General features: G+C 46.1%; 1 protein-coding gene across 2 annotated transcripts; it reads left to right on the top strand.

Annotated features, from left to right (window-relative positions):
- Positions 1 to 1,741: 1,741 nt before the first annotated feature.
- On the top strand, positions 1,742 to 16,687 carry LOC123040968 (serine/threonine-protein kinase 38-like). Of its 2 annotated transcripts, none has more exons than XM_044463685.1 (13): positions 1,742 to 2,058; positions 7,124 to 7,284; positions 7,577 to 7,660; positions 8,218 to 8,459; positions 8,544 to 8,787; positions 8,936 to 9,015; positions 9,139 to 9,223; positions 10,252 to 10,383; positions 11,102 to 11,215; positions 11,457 to 11,501; positions 15,287 to 15,371; positions 15,988 to 16,038; positions 16,137 to 16,687. In XM_044463685.1, the coding sequence occupies exons 2-13, from the start codon at positions 7,252 to 7,254 to the stop codon at positions 16,223 to 16,225; spliced, it is 1,284 nt and encodes a 427-aa protein (XP_044319620.1). In that variant the 5' UTR covers positions 1,742 to 2,058; positions 7,124 to 7,251; the 3' UTR covers positions 16,226 to 16,687. The 2 variants fall into 2 exon arrangements, with proteins under 2 accessions (XP_044319620.1, XP_044319615.1); XM_044463680.1 differs by having other exon boundaries at positions 7,124 to 7,298.
- The last annotated feature ends 2,755 nt before the right edge of the window (positions 16,688 to 19,442 follow it).

Raw genomic sequence — 19,442 nt, 5'->3', positions numbered from 1 at the left:
TCCTATCAGGATTTATCGGCACATTCGGGTGGCTTTGCTGGACTTGTTTTACCATTGTCGAGGATGTCTTGTAACCGGGATGCCGAGTCTGATCGGATTGTCTTGGGAGAAGGAATATCCTTCGTTGACCGTGAGAGCTTGTGATGGGCTAAGTTGAGACACCCCTGCAGGGATTGAACTTTCGAAAGCCGTGCCCGCGGTTATGGGCAGATGAGAATTTGTTAATGTCCGGTTGTAGAAAACCTGAAGTTGAACTTAATTAAAATGCACCAACCGCATGTGTAACCGTGATGGTCTCTTCTCGGCGGAGTCCGGGAAGTGAACACGGTGTTGGAGTTATGCTTGACGTAGGTTGTTCTAGGATCACTTCTTGATCATAGTTTCTCGACCGTGCTTTTGCCTTCTCTTCTCGCTCTCATTTGCGTATGTTAGCCACCAAATATGCTAGTCGCTTGCTGCAGTTCCACCTCATACCTTTTACCCTACCTATAAGCTTAAATAGTCTTGATCTCGCGGGTGTGAGATTGCTGAGTCCCCGTGACTCACAGATACTTCCAAAACCAGCTTGCAGGTGCCGATGATACCGTGCAGGTGACGCAACCGAGCTCAAGGAGGAGCTCGAGGAAGATCGTGTTCGTTATGTTGTTCCGTTTCCAGTTGATCAGTAGTGGAGCCTAGTTGGGGTCGATCGGGGATCTGTGTAGCATTTGGGGTAGCCTTCTTTTATTTTGGTTCCGTAGTCGGACGTTGATTGTATCTGGATGATGTAATGCTTTATTCATGTAATTGTGTGAAGTGGTGATTGTAAGCCAACTATGTATCTTTTTTCCTTATGTATTACATGGGTTGTGTGAAGATTACCTCACTTGTGACATTGCTTTCAATGCGGTTATGCCTCTAAGTCGTGCTTCGACACGTGGGAGATATAGCCACATCGAGGGCGTAACAGTAGGGGTTTCGGGGGGGGGGGGGGGGGGGGAGGCGTACGTGCGGTGTAGCCTTTCTACGGTCGCTCCACCGGCAGCGGCGGTTGTGTGGGGAACGACTTGGGTACGGGTTGTTCGAAATGTGGAGAGAGAGAGAGAGACGTCCACCTGCCTAAGCCCCACCTGTAGTAAGTTGCCTTCGCTCCACATGTTAGGATATCAAGCCGCCCAACTAGTCAGGAGGAGACACACAAAAAAAACTAGTCGAGAGGGAGCGATCAAAGACTTTGACCAAATGGCAGTGCAACGTTCGGGCTTCTGTGAGCTGATGGTGGAGGGGAGGACAAAAGTAAGCAAAGTTAGTTGTCTTGGGCAAAACTGAGCACAACTAAGCAACCAGGGGCACATAAATAGAAATCCCTTCATTTAACAAGATATGCAAATATTTTTTTCTTTTTCTTTTTTATACTTGTTGAAGTCGCTTAGATACGCAATAATTAGGACACACCTAGACGTGCCCTTGACAAGTCCTTGCAGAAATATCTAATGCAGTCATGTCTTTCCTTACCCTCTTGTTTAATAAAAATAAAATACAACGGGCTATCGTGTTTCAGGAAAAGAAAAGATAGAATAGTATCTGCAAAATTGCCTTTTCTTCCGAATCAATCGTGTAAAATTGCCATAAAGCTCGGTGTGCTCCATTTACTCACTAGTCACTACTGTCTCCAGCCTGTTTTATTATTATTATTAAAAAAGAAAGAAAAGCTGTCTCCAGCCTGTAGTCTTCCACTAAAAAAGACCAGGTTATTAAACTCTAACCTCAAACTAACCAAACAAGAAGCAGCCGCGTCGGCGAAGCCAAGAGAAACCATTACTAGCACTACAAAGAGAAAACAATTTTAAAAGAATTTCGAGTTCGCGACAGCGAGAAGCAGAGCCGGGTCGCGGGGCCGCGGGCGGGCGTGCGCGTTAGCATGGAGAGCGAGACGGCGGCGCGCGGTGGCCGGAGCCAGCCGCTGGCGGAGGAGGCGGTGGGGTCCAGCCGCACCATGGAGCGCGTCGCGGCTGCGAAGAAGATCATCGAGAACGACTACCGCGAGCGCATGAAGAATCTCCGGGAGCGCAACGAGAGGTACCGCCGGCCTCCCATCCCCGTCCTGAAACTCCCGATTTTGTCTATTCGGCCGCGTGCGGGTGTACCTGGATCTCGGGGGGTCGGGATGATCGAGGGATTGGGGATATCTCAGCGATTCGGGGGTTTATACTTTTGTCCTCTGTAGTTTCCGCTGCATGTCTAGCTGGTAATTCGGCGACTTTTAGGGTAGTTTGTTCTAGACTGTGGCTGTAGATTGTACTGTGAAGTACTCCATCTTTGAGCCTTTTCTTTTCTAGAATATGCACGAGTGTGCATATCATATACTCCATCCGTCCCAAAATAAGTGAGCTGGGACACTTATTTTGAGACAGGAGGGAGTATTACAGAAGAAAGGGGTGAAGAAACCCTCCACAAGGTTTACAACCGATTTACAAGGCTCTCACTAGCCACCACAAGATAGTTACATTAGTATGGGATTACTCGCGGCTAGCCTGCCTACTCAGACCACCGAAGAAAAACTCAAAGTCACCCTTTAATAGACCCGCTGATTTCCATGTTCGTCCTTCATGATTAATGTTCCGCAAGGCTAGTTGATGGGATGGGGATGCGCCGTCGAACACTATGGTGTTACAGTGCTTCCAAAGTTCACATAAGCAAAGCGTGATAATCGCCTTTAGGTCTCTTGGTGAGCATTGAGCCGCAACCTGCATGGTGCACCACTCCACCAACTCCACGTCCGCCACTGGAGTTTGGTTTGGCTCGTCGCGAGCGCTCCAAATCCATAGCCACAGGTTCTCGCAAAGACACATGTGAGGAGGATGTGGTTGATTGTTTCGACCTGTTGGTTGCAAAATGGGCACGTAGTTTGGTGTGGGAGTCCTTGGCGCGCGTCTGAATTCCAGCAACGGTTCCGCATGGCCAGCCACGAGAAGAACCGGCCTATCTTTGAACTTTGGGACGTCCAATTACGGTGTAGGTTGGGCGTGCTGATTTGCTGAGAGATTTTGGATGGTTGATAGTTACTCCCTCCATCCCATAATGCAAGACGTTTTTCGACTCTAGTGTAGTGTCAAAACATGTTACATTATGGGACGGAGGGAGTATCTGCTAATTGGATTGAATTGTTGCTCATTGCTCCCGTTGAGCTGAGCATCCTTTGTCAATGCGGTTCTTGGATTGTAGCTAGAAGAAAACAAGGGCTTGTGTTGTCTGATTGCTTATGTGGAGAATTTGTCTTGACATATTGGTGTTTGCAGCGTGCAGACCTGAGTTTCTTGCTCCATGCTCACTAGTGCTGTCTTTACTTTTTGGGGGTGGTTTGCCTGTTGGTATGCTCAGACATGTTGTAAGTTGGGTTTTAGGGCATCTCCAAGTCAGGCACCCAATCCGGCTGCAAATGTTCGGCCTGTCTAGTACATACACTTTTAGCCGTCCAACGCGGGCACCCATTTTGAGCCGGACTATCTGGAATATCCTAGCCTGGCGGAGTAGGGAGTCCGGACGTCTGCCACGTCAGATCTGACATCCTGGATCCACGCCAATAACCCTAATCAGTCCCTTCCCCATCCCACACCCCTCTCTCTTTCCATGCCCGACCCCGAGGCCGCTACCAAAACCACCTCGGCCACCGCCGTAGCAGCAATACCACCACCACTGGCCTTTGCCGCCGCAATGAATCTCTCTGGCCCAATGAACTTGACCTTGTCCAACATCTTCGAGGTGCTACCGTCGCAAGCACCCACGTCGGCCAAATCCGGAGAGTATCAAGCGGCAAGAGCGCCGCACGAGAGAGAAGGCGCAAGGGGCCGGTGCGGCGGTGTGAGCATGAGCTCCTCTTGCAAGCTATGCTGCTGTGCCGGGTGTGCCTGCACACGCGTCGCCCCACGGCGCCCCTGCCTACCACTATAGCCTGGACTCACAACAGTCCCCCACCTCCACCCACTCTGGTCTCCCGTTCATCATCAACCTCAACATCGGCTACAACTTCACCGAGTCATTGCGGCTCATCCCACAGCATACACCACCGGAGGATAGCTTCTCTGCAGGCGCTCGAACCCTGTTCAGTGGACCTCCCCCTCCTAAGCTCGACAACGGCCAAAGAGGTGATGATGTCCATGATCAACGATGGTCAAACGAACGGAGGGGTGAAAAAATAATACTCGCCGGCGCCGGAGATGGAAGCAAAGAAAGCGAAGAGGGGAGTTGTATACACCACCAAGGAGGACGAGCTGTTTTGCTTGGCTTGGTTGGGCAATAGCGTTGATCCATTTGTCGGTGCTGAGCAAAGGGGTGTGACCTTATTGAGGAAGGTGTGTGAGTTCTTTTATGGCATGAAGAACTACCCATCGTATCATGTGGTGAAAATCGGTGATTGGAGTGAGAACTCCTTCAATCATCGGAATAAGTATTGTGGTGCATATGCCCAAATCAAGAACAGAGCACCTAGTGTCATGGGTCCAAGTGGCATGGGTATCGTTGAGCTTGTAAGCTTCGCTTCCCATAAAGTTCATCATATGATTTATTTGCCCTATGTCGCAATGTTTTTCATCATGTGATTCATTTGCTTTTCTAGCCGGCCTCGCGGCACCACTGTCCAAGAAAATCGAGGGTAAGCCATTCACCATGCATCATTGTTGAATCAAGTCGAATGGCCAAATCAAATGGAGTGACTTGGCCAATTTACTCAAAGCCGCAAACGCCAAAAGTGGCGCAACCTCCCAAATGGATGAAGTTGGTGAAACAAGCGGTGGAGTTCAAGGGGGACCGAGAGGGCAAGGTGCAATCGGGCGACCAAATGTCGGAGAAGTGGGAGGATATCATGGACAAGAACGAGGTGGCAAGTGCCAAACACAATGAGCTCAAGGAGGAAAAGAAGGAGGAGAGGTTTAAAGAGTTCATGGAGATGCAAGCAAAGAAGGTTGACATTGAGTAGAAGAGGCTTGCAGTTCAGACGGTGTGTGAGGAGTCCAAGGTCATGTATGTCAAGGCTAAAGACTTGGATGCCGATGCGGCGTTGTGGTTTCACCAAATGCGCAGTGGAATCATTGCATGCTATGCAAATGGCGGTTGGCACTGATTCATTCGGTTGCTTTTGTTTGAATTGTTGGATCTGGATTATGAAGTTTGTTTGAATTCTTTGTCATTTGTCATGCACAATTTATCTTCCAATTGTTTGAACATTGATCAAATTTGACTTAGCGAGAAAAAGAGAGTGGAGGAAGGACAGACAAGTAGGGGATTTTTTTGTGGAAGCCTTGAGATGCCCTTAGTGGCATGTTTTAACAATTGTCAACTGGACATAGCAATGTGTTTTAAGGAGTTCGACAATAGTGGGTGGAGCCAGGATTCTGTCATGTGTGCATGTAGGTGGGTGGCCATTGTGGTGGGACTTAGCGCACATTTGCACTTGACTAACTTGACATTAGACGATGAGTTTGACGCATTACTTACACTTAGTCAATCGATGGCACAAACAAAACAGATACAAGTGCCTGATCAAAGCCTAAACAAACAAAAGAGACGAAACATTGTGCACATTTTTGGGAGTTTAGAAAAACATTGTGTATTTGTGCAGTAGAAATTAGATTAAGTGCGAACTTGAAGTGCTCAATAAGAATATTGTTTTGGTGCCTTTTAGCCTCGTCCAAGCAGACATTTAATCACATAGAATAAGTTAATGGCTGGTATTAACTGCCAATGCCAATAAAAGCTATTCCCTCCATCCAAGTTTATTAGGCAACATTTTGGAAATCTCTGATACTTTTCATTGACTGGGTTTGTATCTTCAAGTAAAGAAGTTGAGTCCCCACAAAAAGGAAAAAGAAAACTTGTTGAGAGCGATCCACGTATTATGCATATGTTATAAGTAAAAAGTTAAAATTCTATGGTGACATTCCTATTAAAGACATCCGTGTCACTCTATTTTAGTTTCCTTATGCATATGCTGTCAAATTGCCGATCTCTAGATATATCTCCTGCAAAGTTTGTGGCTGGCTTCTGCATCTCAACCGCCTCAACACAAGCTTCAACCTGCACCACAAAAACCTTCTGCCTTCCGCAACATGCCCGATGTGCATGGCCCATGCAGAGGACCGCCTACATCTATTCGTCCGCTGCCCCACGGCAGCCAGAGTCTGGCAGAAGGCAGGAATTCATCGGGCTACAAACCCCTTGGAAGACATTTGGGAGACAACACCACCGGCAGGGCTGCCCGCGACCATGACTGTGCCCGTGATCCTGACTACCCTTAATTTGGGATGCCAGGAATGCTAAAGTTTTCCGTCAACAAAACCTCACTGTTGAGGATGTAACACGAAACTCTTTCTCTCCGACCTCTCTCTATGGCCTGGCGTGACTTTCTTTCCTCTCGATAGCCTTGTGCTTGCGGGATTACCCACCCAGGTGAAACTTAAAAAAAAAACTCCTGCTCTAGGAACACACTAATGTAAATTTGTCTACTCTCAACGTTGAGCTGAAAATCAACACATAGCTTTCTAGCACTCTCTTCGAAGATAAAAACCAAAACAATCACAAACCACACTATTTCGAATGTAATTGTGCACATCAATCAAGTACAAAAATTACGAGTCGTCACATACTCAAATGGAAAAGCGACAAAAATGCGAACTTTGTTCCTGTCCATGCCCTCCTGCAACTATACCTACATCTTCATTTCGAATAGCAAATCCCCTTGACCCAATCAAAGGAAACCAGCAGCTAGCTCCACAAGCAAGGATCAATGCTTTCACAGAGCCGCACACTGCTGAACACAAGCAATGACCCAATCAACTCAATAGACACGCGTTCCAAATATCTCTTGAAATCTCACTCATTCTAGTTTAAATACATTTATTTTAATTTGTCTTAATCCTGGTTTCAACTACCAAAGTCTAGACTATATGTTGTATTAAATGTGAATGGAATCTTTCTCTTTCTTGTCATCTTTTTGCGCTCGTAATTTGTAGGGAGCATATATTCATCCTTGGGTCCATCATTTGGAAACATTGCCTTTTTATTGCTTACAGTGACAAGCTTATCACACACTGTCGTTTGCTTTTATTTCTATTGATACTAGAAACTGGGTTCCATTGTACAATTGCAGACGCTTGATTTTGGAACAACAGCTAGCTTCTTCTCAAGTTCCTAGGGAGGAGCAGATAAAATTGATAAAGGAGTTGCAGAGGAAGGAGACTGAATACATGAGACTTAAAAGGCATAGAATTTGTGTGGATGACTTTGAGCTGCTCACCATCATTGGAAGAGGTGCTTATGGGGAGGTTTGCATCTTCCAGTATCTGCAAGCATGCTTTTCTGAGTCACTTAGGCAGTCCATATTTTGTAATCCCTTTCAATTCAATTGTATCTGCTCAATAAATAGTTGGCATTTGCCAAATAAACATAGTATGCAAACGCCAATACTGGCGGCGCCAGTTGGTTGCATGTAGCATTTCCTAGATCTATTGGCTCTAAAATTCCTGATGTGTAAAGTACAACTGTTTGTCATGCTGGAGCTGCTGACCCCTGTAGGTGATAACTTGATTTGTTGTTCTGATAGGTTCAACTATGCCGGGATAAATCCTCTGGTAATATTTATGCAATGAAAAAACTAAAGAAGTCTGAAATGGTTGTCAAGGGTCAGGTATGCTAAGAGTACTGTACTGCTTGTTTTGCATTTTCTTTTCTTTTTAATATTTGTGGATATGTTAGAACATTTTTGTTTTGATATATTTTGATGCTAGCCACCAAAGCAGTCTCGTCATGTAAGAAATAACAATGATAGATGCCATGCTAGAGAACTCAAAATGGCTTGTATCTTGACCTGTGTGTTAAGTTCTGACTGAATTTATTTGATGAGATTGTAGAGTAAGAGTATAGGACTGCCTTTCGTGGATTCCTTTTTTATAACTGTGACACGGATGTTATAGATAACACGTGGTTCAAATTGTAGAGTAGGACTGTCGGTCATGGTCAGCTGTTATATTTCTACTCTACAATTTTTTTTACCTCAATACAATTTTTGATGTACTGTTGTTTTCATGAACTATTGTTTAATGTGAGAGGCTTTGTATGTTAGTTCCCAGATTATTCATTTTTGCTTTGAATTGAATATTTTCAACTATTATTATGGGAATTTTAAGTAAGTTTAGTTTGCCCTGTTCTTCTTGTTGGAACTAATATTTTCTTTACATCTATTAGGTGGAGCATGTTAGATCTGAAAGAAACTTGCTGGCTGAAGTTGGTAGTCACTGCATTGTGAAGCTATACTATTCTTTCCAAGATGCTGAGTATCTCTATCTTATCATGGAGTACCTTCCCGGAGGTGATATGATGACCCTCCTCATGAGAGAGGATACCTTAACTGAAAATGTGGCTCGATTCTATATTGCTGAGACAGTTCTTGCCATTGAGTCTATTCATAAACATAATTACATCCACAGGTCACATACTTCCGAATCTTATTTGCATATGCTATATTCTATATATGTTTATTCAAATCTATTTTTGTTTTATTGTCCTTACAGGGATATTAAGCCTGATAATCTCCTTCTCGATAAGAATGGACACATGAAGTTGTCAGATTTTGGCTTATGCAAGCCAATTGACTGTACCAAATTGTCAACCTTGAATGAAGATGAACCTATGACTGATGAAAACCTTAGGGAGTCCATGGATATCGATTATTCTCTCCCTGATACAGCAAATGGTAGAAGGTGGAGAAGTCCAAATGAACAGCTTCAGCACTGGCAGAAGAACAGGAGAAAATTGGTGCGTGCTTGCTTACCATATCGAGCATCCAACTAGTTACATACAACTCCATTTGTTCTTTTTCCTTATTCCGTGGGCATAAATTCTCAACATCATTTCTCAAAAGGGAAAAATATAGCCAAACATTTCCATTTTAAATGAATTTCAGGCATTTTCTACTGTCGGTACGCCTGATTATATTGCTCCTGAGGTTTTACTGAAAAAGGGATATGGAGTTGAGTGTGACTGGTAGGTTAAGAATTTCATATTTACATATTTTATTCCTTGTTTTGATCTTCAAGGCAAAAAATTAAACTTGTCTCTTGTTTTAAATAACTGTTGTATGATTGCTTATTTTTTATTTGCATGCAGGTGGTCCCTGGGTGCAATCATGTATGAGATGCTTGTTGGGTATCCACCATTCTATTCTGATGATCCAATAACCACATGCCGAAAGGTTTGTTTGCTGAATAATCTATCTATAACTGAATCGTTAAGCCCGTGTAGTTGCGTGTTGTATACATGTTAATTTGGACATGCCATTGCAAAGTTTACAGTAAAATTGCAACCTTTGCAGTGGCATTATTCCAACCTTTCCTTGTACTTGTAACATATCTTATGAGAGTTGTCTTTGTGGTCAAGATCATTACATTATCTAGTGAGTTGGAATATGTTGCAGATAATAGGATTCCCGCCAACTGGTGGGATAGAGCTCTTTTTTTTCAGTGGGAGTTATTATCATATAGTTCTCTTCTTCCACTGAGGGTGTTTAAACACACATCATCATTAGCCCCACCAAAAAGGATGGATATACATTTTTCCTTTTTTGAATGAGAATTTCATGGCATATTCTATTTGTTATAAGTCTAACCACACATTGACTTCCATTATATAACAATATATTTACTGCTTGAGGGTTATACTGATTTTGATTCATTTTTTAGAACAGTCATACTGTAGTGTAGTGGTTTAATTTGATTATCTTAGTTATTATAGTTTAGTATGGAGCTTATTTTTAGCTGCATGTTAAATTTACTGAAAACATTGCTGCGCATTTTTGCTATTTGTGTTGTTGTGCAGGAACATACAAATTTTCAGGTCCAGATCACCCTAGTCGAATGAGGTAGATGAAATATAGTTAGCAAAGTAGTTCCTTGCTAAAGGCTTTGTTGTTGTTGTTGTTGTGGAAGTAGTTCCTTGCTCTGCAAGGTTTGCCAAATGTTACTAGCCTTGATTCTCTCCCATGTGTGGAAGTGTGTAAATGGCAAAGTTCTTTGGTCTTTAGCTTTAAATTACTCCTATGCTGGCATGATTTGAAATTCTGGACTACCTGTCTTTGAATTTCATACAATTGACAGTAAACTTATGTATTTTGGTCTCTTTTTCTGGGTATAAATAACCTGAGAAAGATGAGTACCCATATTCTATAAGCGCTCCCACTTTCTGTTGTAAGTACTGCACTGACTCTGCTCTACTACTTCCTAGATTGTACATTGGAGAAGCTATTTAAAATTTCCAGAAAATCCAAGGTTGTCTCCTGAAGCTAAGGATCTCATTTGTCGGTTCTTATGTGATGTTGACCACAGGATTGGCAGTGGAGGAGCAGATCAAATAAAGGTATTTGTCTCTCAAAATTATCTGCTGTCTCCAGTTGCAAATATTAGTTATCTTAAAATCCATGCTGGTAAAACATTTTCAGATTTAGTCATCCATATACAAAATAGTACCTAAATTGGCTGGCTGAAATCGGTATTACTATATATCACGAAATGAAATATAGTTGTGTACTCCTGTGGACTCGTATTAGGGGCAAAAAAATATCAAAGGGGAGTTAAAGAAAGAGAAGGAGAGCCTGCCGCATGGCCGGAAACTGTGGTCACAAGGACAGATAGAAACATGGATGAGCAGGACTAGGTTTCAGATAATACTCTTAAGGAAAAAAGAATTGGGATTGTCAAGTCTGTCCAGGAATTAGTGAGACGAGAGTTCAAATCAGAGTTGTGTTTGTGTTCAATGGGTACTATATAAACCAGGTCCTTGTTTGTAATAACAATCAGGTCTTCTAGTTTCTATTCCTGACCCCTCTGAGTCTCTCTATCTAATCTCTGCCACCCTTTTAATCGCCGGCAATGGCGCCTTGATGCAGAGGACGAACTCGTCCCCTTGTGTCCCACCCCTACTACTTCCACAACTATACATACATACATACATACATACATACATACATACATACATACATACATACATACATACATACATACATACATACATATGATTCCATCCGAGTATTGCTTGCATATGTTATGTTTGTTACACTCAAATTTCTTTTTCTTAGGCTCATCCTTGGTTTCATGGAGTTGAATGGGATAAGCTTTATGAAATGGAGGCGGCATTTAAGCCTCAAGTAAATGATGAACTGGATACACAGAATTTTCAGAAGTTTGACGAGGTGAGCAAATTCTTTTGCTTTAGTTTGCTGTGTGTTTGATCCTTTAAACTAGACTGACCAGGGACCCCCTGGTGGCACTTATTACAGAAGACAACCCGAGCACCCACCCTGTGGTTTGCTTCTTTAAATATTCCCAACTTTCAAGAATATTTCGTTTCATATTCAATATGTCATTCTTTCAGCTCCATATGCTTTTCTGTCGTGCATAAATTATATTTATCACTTTCCTTCTTCTCTGCAGGTAAATCCCGCTCCAGCAAGAACAGGTTCTGGGTCCTCAAGGAAGGTATGAATTTATGAACCATCAGATTCGACAAAACTACTCTAAAAGCATGTTCAGGCTTGTATGCCCATTTTTTACTCATCTTTTAGACCACATGATATTGTTGATAATGACCACGTGATATTGTTGATAATATTAATACATTCATACTCTGTCTTTTTAATTCCATAACGTTGTCATTTTGTGTATTTAATTTAACTTGGGGCTGTCAAGGAGGTATACCTCAATGGCCGACGCTACACCTGGTCGAACGAGCAGACGCCCCCAACCTTGGTCCACCTCGACCGCGTCCTCTGCACCGTGGACTGGGAGGAGCAGCACGGCGATTGCTACCTCCAATGCCTGGCCTCGGTCGTCTCTGACCACAGCCCCCTCCTCCTCGACTGCTTGCCCCTACCCCCAGCGCACCGACGCTTCCACTTTGAGGATTATTGGACAAGGCTCGAGGGATTCTAGGACGTGGTCGCGGGCGCATGGCACTCCGTGGACGACGCTGACCCGTTCCGCTGCATCATGCGACGCATGCAAGCCACCGCACGCAAGCTCACGAGCTGGAGTGCGCGCTCCGTGGGGAATATTCGCGACCAGCTCGCGATCTCGCGTGAGCTGCTGCTGCGACACCGCCCAGGAGTTGCGACATCTGACGCCGCATGAGGACTGGCTACGTAGGCAGATCAAGCTCGCCTACCTTGGCCTCGCCTCGCTCGAACGAACCCTGGCGCACCAGCGCGCGCATCGCATCGCTCAAGGATGGGGACGCGAACACCTCCTTCCACCGCCGGTGCACCTACCGCAAGCAGAAGAACATGATCCATACTCTGGTGGTTGAGGGCGCAACTCTAACTGACCAAGCAGACTTGGCCGCGGCGGCATTCGCGCACTCCCTGCTTGGGACCGATCACCCCCGGGATTGCACCCTCAACCTCGAGGACCTCATCGCGCCATCCAACCTCGATGACCTGGACGCCCCCTTCAGCGAAGACGAGATATGGCAAGCTGTCGAGCGGCTGCCGGCGCGCAAGGCGCCTGGCCCAGACGGCTTCACCGCAGAGTTCCTGCGCTCCTGTTGGCCTATCGTAAAGCACGACCTTGTCCGCGTCTTCCAGCAGCTATATGCGCTTCGAGTAAGAGGTTCAGCTGCTTGAACCAAGCGCTGCTTACGCTGATCCCAAAGCATGCTGACGCAGCAGGGCTGGGGCATTACAGGCCCATTAGCCTAATCCATCTCGTCGCGAAGATCTTCGCAAAGGTGCTGTCCCTTCGACTAGCACCCAAGTTGAACGAGCTTGTCAGCCCCATTCAGAACGCCTTCATACCAGGAGGAAGCCTTCACGACAATTTCGTACTTGTCCGACAATCGGCGCGCCTCCTTCATCAGCTCGGCGCCCCGCGCATCCTCCTGAAGCTGGACCTTGCACGGGCATTTGACTCCGTGTCGTGGCCGTTCCTATTCGAGGTCTTGCGCCGGTATGGCTTCAACGATCGCTTCCTCGGTTTGATTGCCATTCTCCTGTCATCGGCAAGCACTAGAGTTCTCCTCAACGGCGCGCCGAGACCCGCGATCTGGCACCGCTGCGGGCTCCGTCAAGGCGACCCTGTGTCACCAGAGCTCTTCGTGCTTGCCGTCGACACATTGGGGCGCCTTTTCCGTCGCGCGGCCGAGCTCAAAGTCCTACAGTAACTACACCCTCGCCGCGCGCTCCACGGACTCTCGCTGTACGTGGACGATGTCATACTCTTCTGCCACCCCACGACGCACGACACACTCGTCGTCCGAGAAATCCTGCAGCTATTTGGTCGGGCGTCAGGCCTCCGGGTCAACTTCCTGAAGAGCACGGCTACAATGATCAGATGCGATGGCGACATGGCTGCCCTATCGCGGCGCTGCCCATCACCTACCTGGGGATCCCACTCACCCTTGGACGCCCTACCACTGCACAGCTGCAACCCCTCGTCGACAAGACCGCTGGCAAGCTCCCCACCTGGAAGGCGCGCCTCATGAATAAGGCCGGACGCCTTGCCTTTGTGAAATCAGTGCTGAGCGCGATCCCCATTCACCAACTTCTGGTGCTCGCGCCGCCGAAAAAGATCCTCAAGCTCCTTGAAAAAATCCAGCGAGGATTCCTTTGGGCTGGCCGCGCCGAGGCGAACGGCGGCAATTGTCACGTCAACTGGCAACGCGTCTGCCGCCTGACCCGGCTTGGAGGACTCGGGGTGCACGACCTGGAGCGCACGGGCTTGGCCTTGCGCACTAGATGGCTTTGGTTCGCCCGCACGGACGACAACAGGGCATGGTCTGGCCTCGACCTCCAATTCACTGCCGCGGAGCGCGCCTTCTTCTTCGCGTCCACCACCATGATCCTCGGCGACGGCCAGCGTGCGCTGTTCTGGGAAGACCGTTGGCTCAACGGGCGTGCCATCTCGGAGCTTGCGCCACAGCTGCACGCCCTCATCCCCAAACATCGCTCGGCGGACGGACTGCACGCACACCAATGGGCATCGGACATACAGGGCACCCTTGGCATCCGCGAGATCGGCCAATACCTGCTCACTTGGCAGGCGATCGAGCACATCACACTCACTGCCGAGCTGGATCGCCTACTCTGGAAGTGGAGCGCGGCAGGTACCTACACAGCCCAGTCCGCCTACCTAGCCACCTTCCATGGCTCGACCTCTTGCCCTACTTGGAAGCTCACCTGGAAGAGCTGGGTGCCCCCGCGAGTGAAATTCTTCCACTGGCTTGCCCAGCTGGGACGTTGCTGGACGGCCGACTGCCTTGCTCGTCGCGGACTGCCGCACCCCCCTCGCTGCCCGCTTTGCGACCAAGCGCCTGAATCAATCCAGCACCTAATGCTGGAATGCCCCTTCTCCAAGCAAGTATGGCACGAGATATTGTCTTGGCTGCGCTTGACTTGCAGCGTGCCCTCCACCGAGGGATCCCTATCAGAGTGGTGGAACTCGGCGCGGCGAAACACACCGCAACCCATGCAAAAAGGCCTTGCCACCGCAACCCTGCTGATCCCTTGGATGACCTGGAAGCATCGCAACGACTGCGTGTTCAATGGCGCAACCCCATCGACCAACGCTCTGACCGCACGGATCAAAGACGAAGCCAAACTTTGGGCAACGGCTGGAGCCCGTGCCCTGCGTGCCATCCCCCCTCAAACCTGGGACGTACACTGATTCATGCCTGTAATCATTCCTTCTAGGAGGCTGTAACAAACTCTATCTTTTCAATACAAAGAAATGCAAGCCTTTTGCGTTTTCTCAAAAAAAATGTCTGTATCAAGATTATCCATCACCCTACCCACTCCAGCTCTACTAATTAAGTGATTTATTATCCTGCAATCATTGGATTGTTGTCAGTACTGCTTAGGAGTAACGGACCGTGTAGAATCACCAAACTATTCGGTTTCTTATTTCATGATGTATGTGCCCACCAAAATTTGCCATAGAATGTGTAGCAACTGCAAAACATTTTTCATGAAGGCAGAGTTTTAGTCTTTGCAATGATTATTGTAGCTATCTAGCCAATCATGATTTATCTATGTGGGATGGGGTGGGTTCTTTTTCTTTCACTTTTTAATGTCCATGCCTAGGATCAATTTCTGTCTTGTAATAAACTACAAACCTTTGTTTTGCACTTCAAGTTACTCAATCATCTTCATCAGTGGTCACATTTAGATGTCCATGGATAGGCATCATTTCAACCTTTGTAACAGACTACATGCCATCATTTCTTTATTTACTCCGAAGCTCTTCGTCATTTTTTTGAAACATTATTGCAGATTATTCCTAATTCTAAAGACCTTAGCTTTGTGGGCTATACATACAAGAACTTCGAAGCTGTGAAAGGTTTGCGTCAGTCTGCAGGTTTGTTTCCTTGTAATCATTAGTCATTTCAGATGATTTGCTTAGTTCACTATAACTGGCTGATACACCTCGCCTCCCTCCCTAAAGCACACAGTTTCTTTTAACCTTTATTTTGCTATTTGTTCCCAGAAGATGTTATGGTGAGATTCCTGTTTTGTTTTCCTTTTCTTAAAATAGTTTACGAGCAAATATTGGGTGATTTTTTCTTCCATATACCGGCTAATTCATTGAAAAACAAAAACTCTGCTTTTAGATAGCTGTACTTGGTGTTTATACTTGCCAACCCCCCTTTACATCAATGCTGAAAATGGGTCTATCTTTCCGAGATTAGCTCAATGGTAGAAATAGGAACTGCTCATTGCTTAGTTTTCCTCCTTTCAGCTCGGTAGTAATTGATGTTTTTCAGTCCACTTTACCATTTCTGTTGATTTTGATTACCTGTTGGATTGTTTTTTTAGCACAGCTACATTTTCATATTTATCATGTGTTGCCACCGTATATGTTACTATGCACTACATCAGTGCATGTGCACATTATGTCAGATTGTTATACTGCCTTCACTTTGTTAGTTTCATTCCTTACTTGCAACAGCTGACGCAAACATAAACATATGCAGGTCTGGGAAGAAGCTCCTCGTTTACAAGCCAGCCTAGTGAATCTGCATCTGGTGAGTATTATTTCCTTTTGTTGGCTTGTTTGTAAACATCTGGCTAGAATGCCCCTTGCTTATGCCATTTTATCTTGTTTGAACCCTCACGATCCCAGATACAGCCGATATGGATTCATCAGCAGAACCGAATGGAAGTGACACACACATGCGCACTGTTTCGTCTACCGATCATATGATGCAATAAGCAGCCCTGCTGCCACTGAAATCCCCGTCCCCGCACCAGCATGATTCGCCTTCAGTGATGTGGCTTCACCCAAAGCGATCTGCTTGATTTTAGTCAGTCTTGCACTTTACTTATCGTTGGTGAGCATTTTGTTGTAGGTGTACAAATTAGTCAGTATGCAACAGCGCATGTGCTGAGCTTGGTCAGATATGGTGCTGAGCTGCTTGGTTGCCCAGGTTGGCAGGTTATTGCCTTCCTTGCGGCAGTTCGTAGCCCGCCAACGTAGGTTCATCATTGGGTAGGAGAAGAATTAAAGAGACAGTATTTGTGGTAGGCTAGCCATTGTTGCTTGCTGCTGGTTGTTTTTTCTTTTCAGTTCTAACTGCCTGATACTTTGATATGCATCGGATAATTATCTGTTGGAACTTGCACATGAATGCTTCATCTGTGGATTAAAGTGAGTTTCCATATTTTAAATGCCCAGGTGACGTTTCTTCATTCTTTTCTAGAGTGATGTTTCTTCATTCTATAGGATTTATATATATCCAACGTTAGGATCAACACAACAACAAATTATCGATGTTCTTTTCTCTTGTACTTCCTCCGTTTCTAAATGTAAGACTTTTTTTTTAGAAATTTCTATACAAACTACATATTGATGTATATGGACGTATTTTAAAGTGTAGATAAACTCATTTTGCTCCATATACAGTATATATTGAAATCTTTAAAAGGGCTTATATTTAAAAGTGCGTAAGGAGGGAGTAGAATACACCATGGAGATGTGTACCTTTTTTCCTGTAAGAGAGGAAGAGCCGAGCGGCCAGCACATCACTTTTCGGCTTTACAACACTACACATGCAACGACAACAACCTACAAGGACTTTGCCCAACTGGAAAAATATCAGGTGCTACCGGTCCGTAGGTGATACTGCGATACTACGAGACTAGTTGGGAACTACTCCCTCCCTCCCACAATATAAGACGTTTTTGCGACGTTTTTGCAAGCTATGTTAGCTTGCAAAAACATCTTATATTATAGGATGGAGGAAGTAGTGCCCAACTAGAGTATAATGATTGCGTCTCGACCGATGTTGGCCACTTCCACGTGTATTTCAAACGTCTGCGTGTTCACGGACATGGATATGGTAGTTGGGCATCCAACGTCGTGCCTCCAAACATTTGCGTGTATTTTGAATGTAAATTGAACAAAAAGGATGAATTTCATACAAACTGGATAATTTTTATTTAAATTGGATCAAATTAATAAGAAATTTGACATATTACATTAAATAAAAGCGAGTATGACAATTTTTTTTGATGTCCCACGTCCTACTATTACCTGACCATGGATGGTTTCGTCTTCCACATCCTACTTTTCATCAGTGTCGTGGTCGTGGACGTCGCCCGTCGAGGTGAGGTCCACGATAGACGTGACGGCCCGGCTTAGTGGTAGTTGCGGCCTGGCGAAACGATGCAGAGTTGTCGACATGAGCAGCGTTCCCGTCTGCGATCGCCTCCGCTGCAAGCTCCTCGAACAGGGGGTCACGCTCTGCCTCCATGACGTGCAGCCGCCACCACTCACAGCCTCCATGACGTGCAGCCGCCACCACTCACAGCGGATGGCGCAGGCGCTACACATGGACTGCTCATCCATGAAGGTTGGATTCTCTACTACATGTGTACCCGCTCGCCCTTGACCTGGCCCTCCACAAGTCAGTGCTGCTCGACGAGTTGCAGATTCTATTGCTTCTCATCCTGTAGCTCTAAACGTGGAGACCGGCGGCGTAGGCTGCTCCCGCTCCTGTCCTTTGCTACGACGGCCCCGATGTGTACCCGCACATGCGCCATGGCGAAGCCGGCAACCGGCGTGGACTCAAACTCGTTGTTGGACGCTTCCTCCAATTTTCGGTTGTCATCCTTCGAACTCTCCTCTAGCGAACTCAATGACAGTCTAGCATGTATGCGACGCGCACATCGGGCCTTCTAGCCTTTTGCAAGGGCCCGCCGTTTCGTGCTTCTGCGCCGACGCGATACACTTGCACATCTCGTTGCCGCTCGCCGTCATTGCATCGAAGGGAGGAAGGTTGTGAGCAGAGGACGAATGGAAGCGAAGGCGGTTTCTGCAATGCGCGACCATGCTTATATATTGGGTGCCATCTAGGTGAAGTGCCGGTTTGAATGTGGGCGCCCAGAGTGGGTTTCTCGGCCATCGCGCATGTTCAATGCCGAGTAGGTGAACATGCAAGCAACCGACTGTAATGTCGTAGGAAGCCGTCCCGTCACCCAGTCCGGCCGCATCACTCTGAGCCGACATTGAACGCGAATGGAGAGCATGCGAGCAGATGTGGCGTGGTGGTGCTCTTGGCTGTCGCGCCTCAATGCCCAACATACTGCAGACCAGTCACGTCTACTCTGGACCAACATGAATGTGGCGCCTCTTCGCGGAGGGACGGTTGGAGCGGTCATACTGGAGAGTTTTTTGGGTGGGACCGCGTTTCTTGACGCATACGTGGCGGAGGTCCGGACGCCAGCAAACCTCCCACGGGGTTGGTGCCAGTTTGCGGGAATTCGGACATTGGAGGCAGCTTGTATGTCATCCTTGTCATCGGTACGACTGGAACTGATCGTATCATGGTTGAATCTTATGGAAACAAAAACCAAAGGAATCGCCAAGATTTACCACACTGACACACACAACGCTACCAATTCTAAAGCTTACATTGAACCAAACCCCAAAAGTGATATCCATGTTCATCGTGCAAGCATGCAAAAATTAACCAGCAAGGGAGTGATACAAGCTATCCCTTTAGTTCCATTGGCATGGAGGTCCAGAAAGAGGAAAATATTTATGTGGAGCCCAAATTCCCATTGCCAAAGGTCTAGAGAGAAGGTCAAAATTATGTTAGGAACACATCAATGATGATCAAAGACAAAAGAAACCATGCATCAACGATCACTTCAAAAACACCAACTAGAGGCATACAAGGTACAATAGCAAGATTGTCTGACTGTATTATTTAACTGATCAACTACTTATACAACACCGAGGGCAAACCTATGCCTCACACTTAAGGGAAAAATATAATAATGGTTGGGTTTTCGAGAAGTCAAAAATGAAGAAAGTCTTGAGTCAATGCAGCTGACCATTAGGCAATGGAGATGACCTTATGATCGATGTCAACGCAAGGAGTAGGGATCTCCATGCAACTAGGATGCACATAGAGCTATGAATATG

The sequence above is a fragment of the Triticum aestivum genome, chromosome 1A (assembly GCF_018294505.1).
Source record: "Triticum aestivum cultivar Chinese Spring chromosome 1A, IWGSC CS RefSeq v2.1, whole genome shotgun sequence".
Taxonomy (NCBI): domain Eukaryota; kingdom Viridiplantae; phylum Streptophyta; class Magnoliopsida; order Poales; family Poaceae; genus Triticum; species Triticum aestivum.
This window is presented reverse-complemented; position numbering and strand designations above follow the sequence as displayed.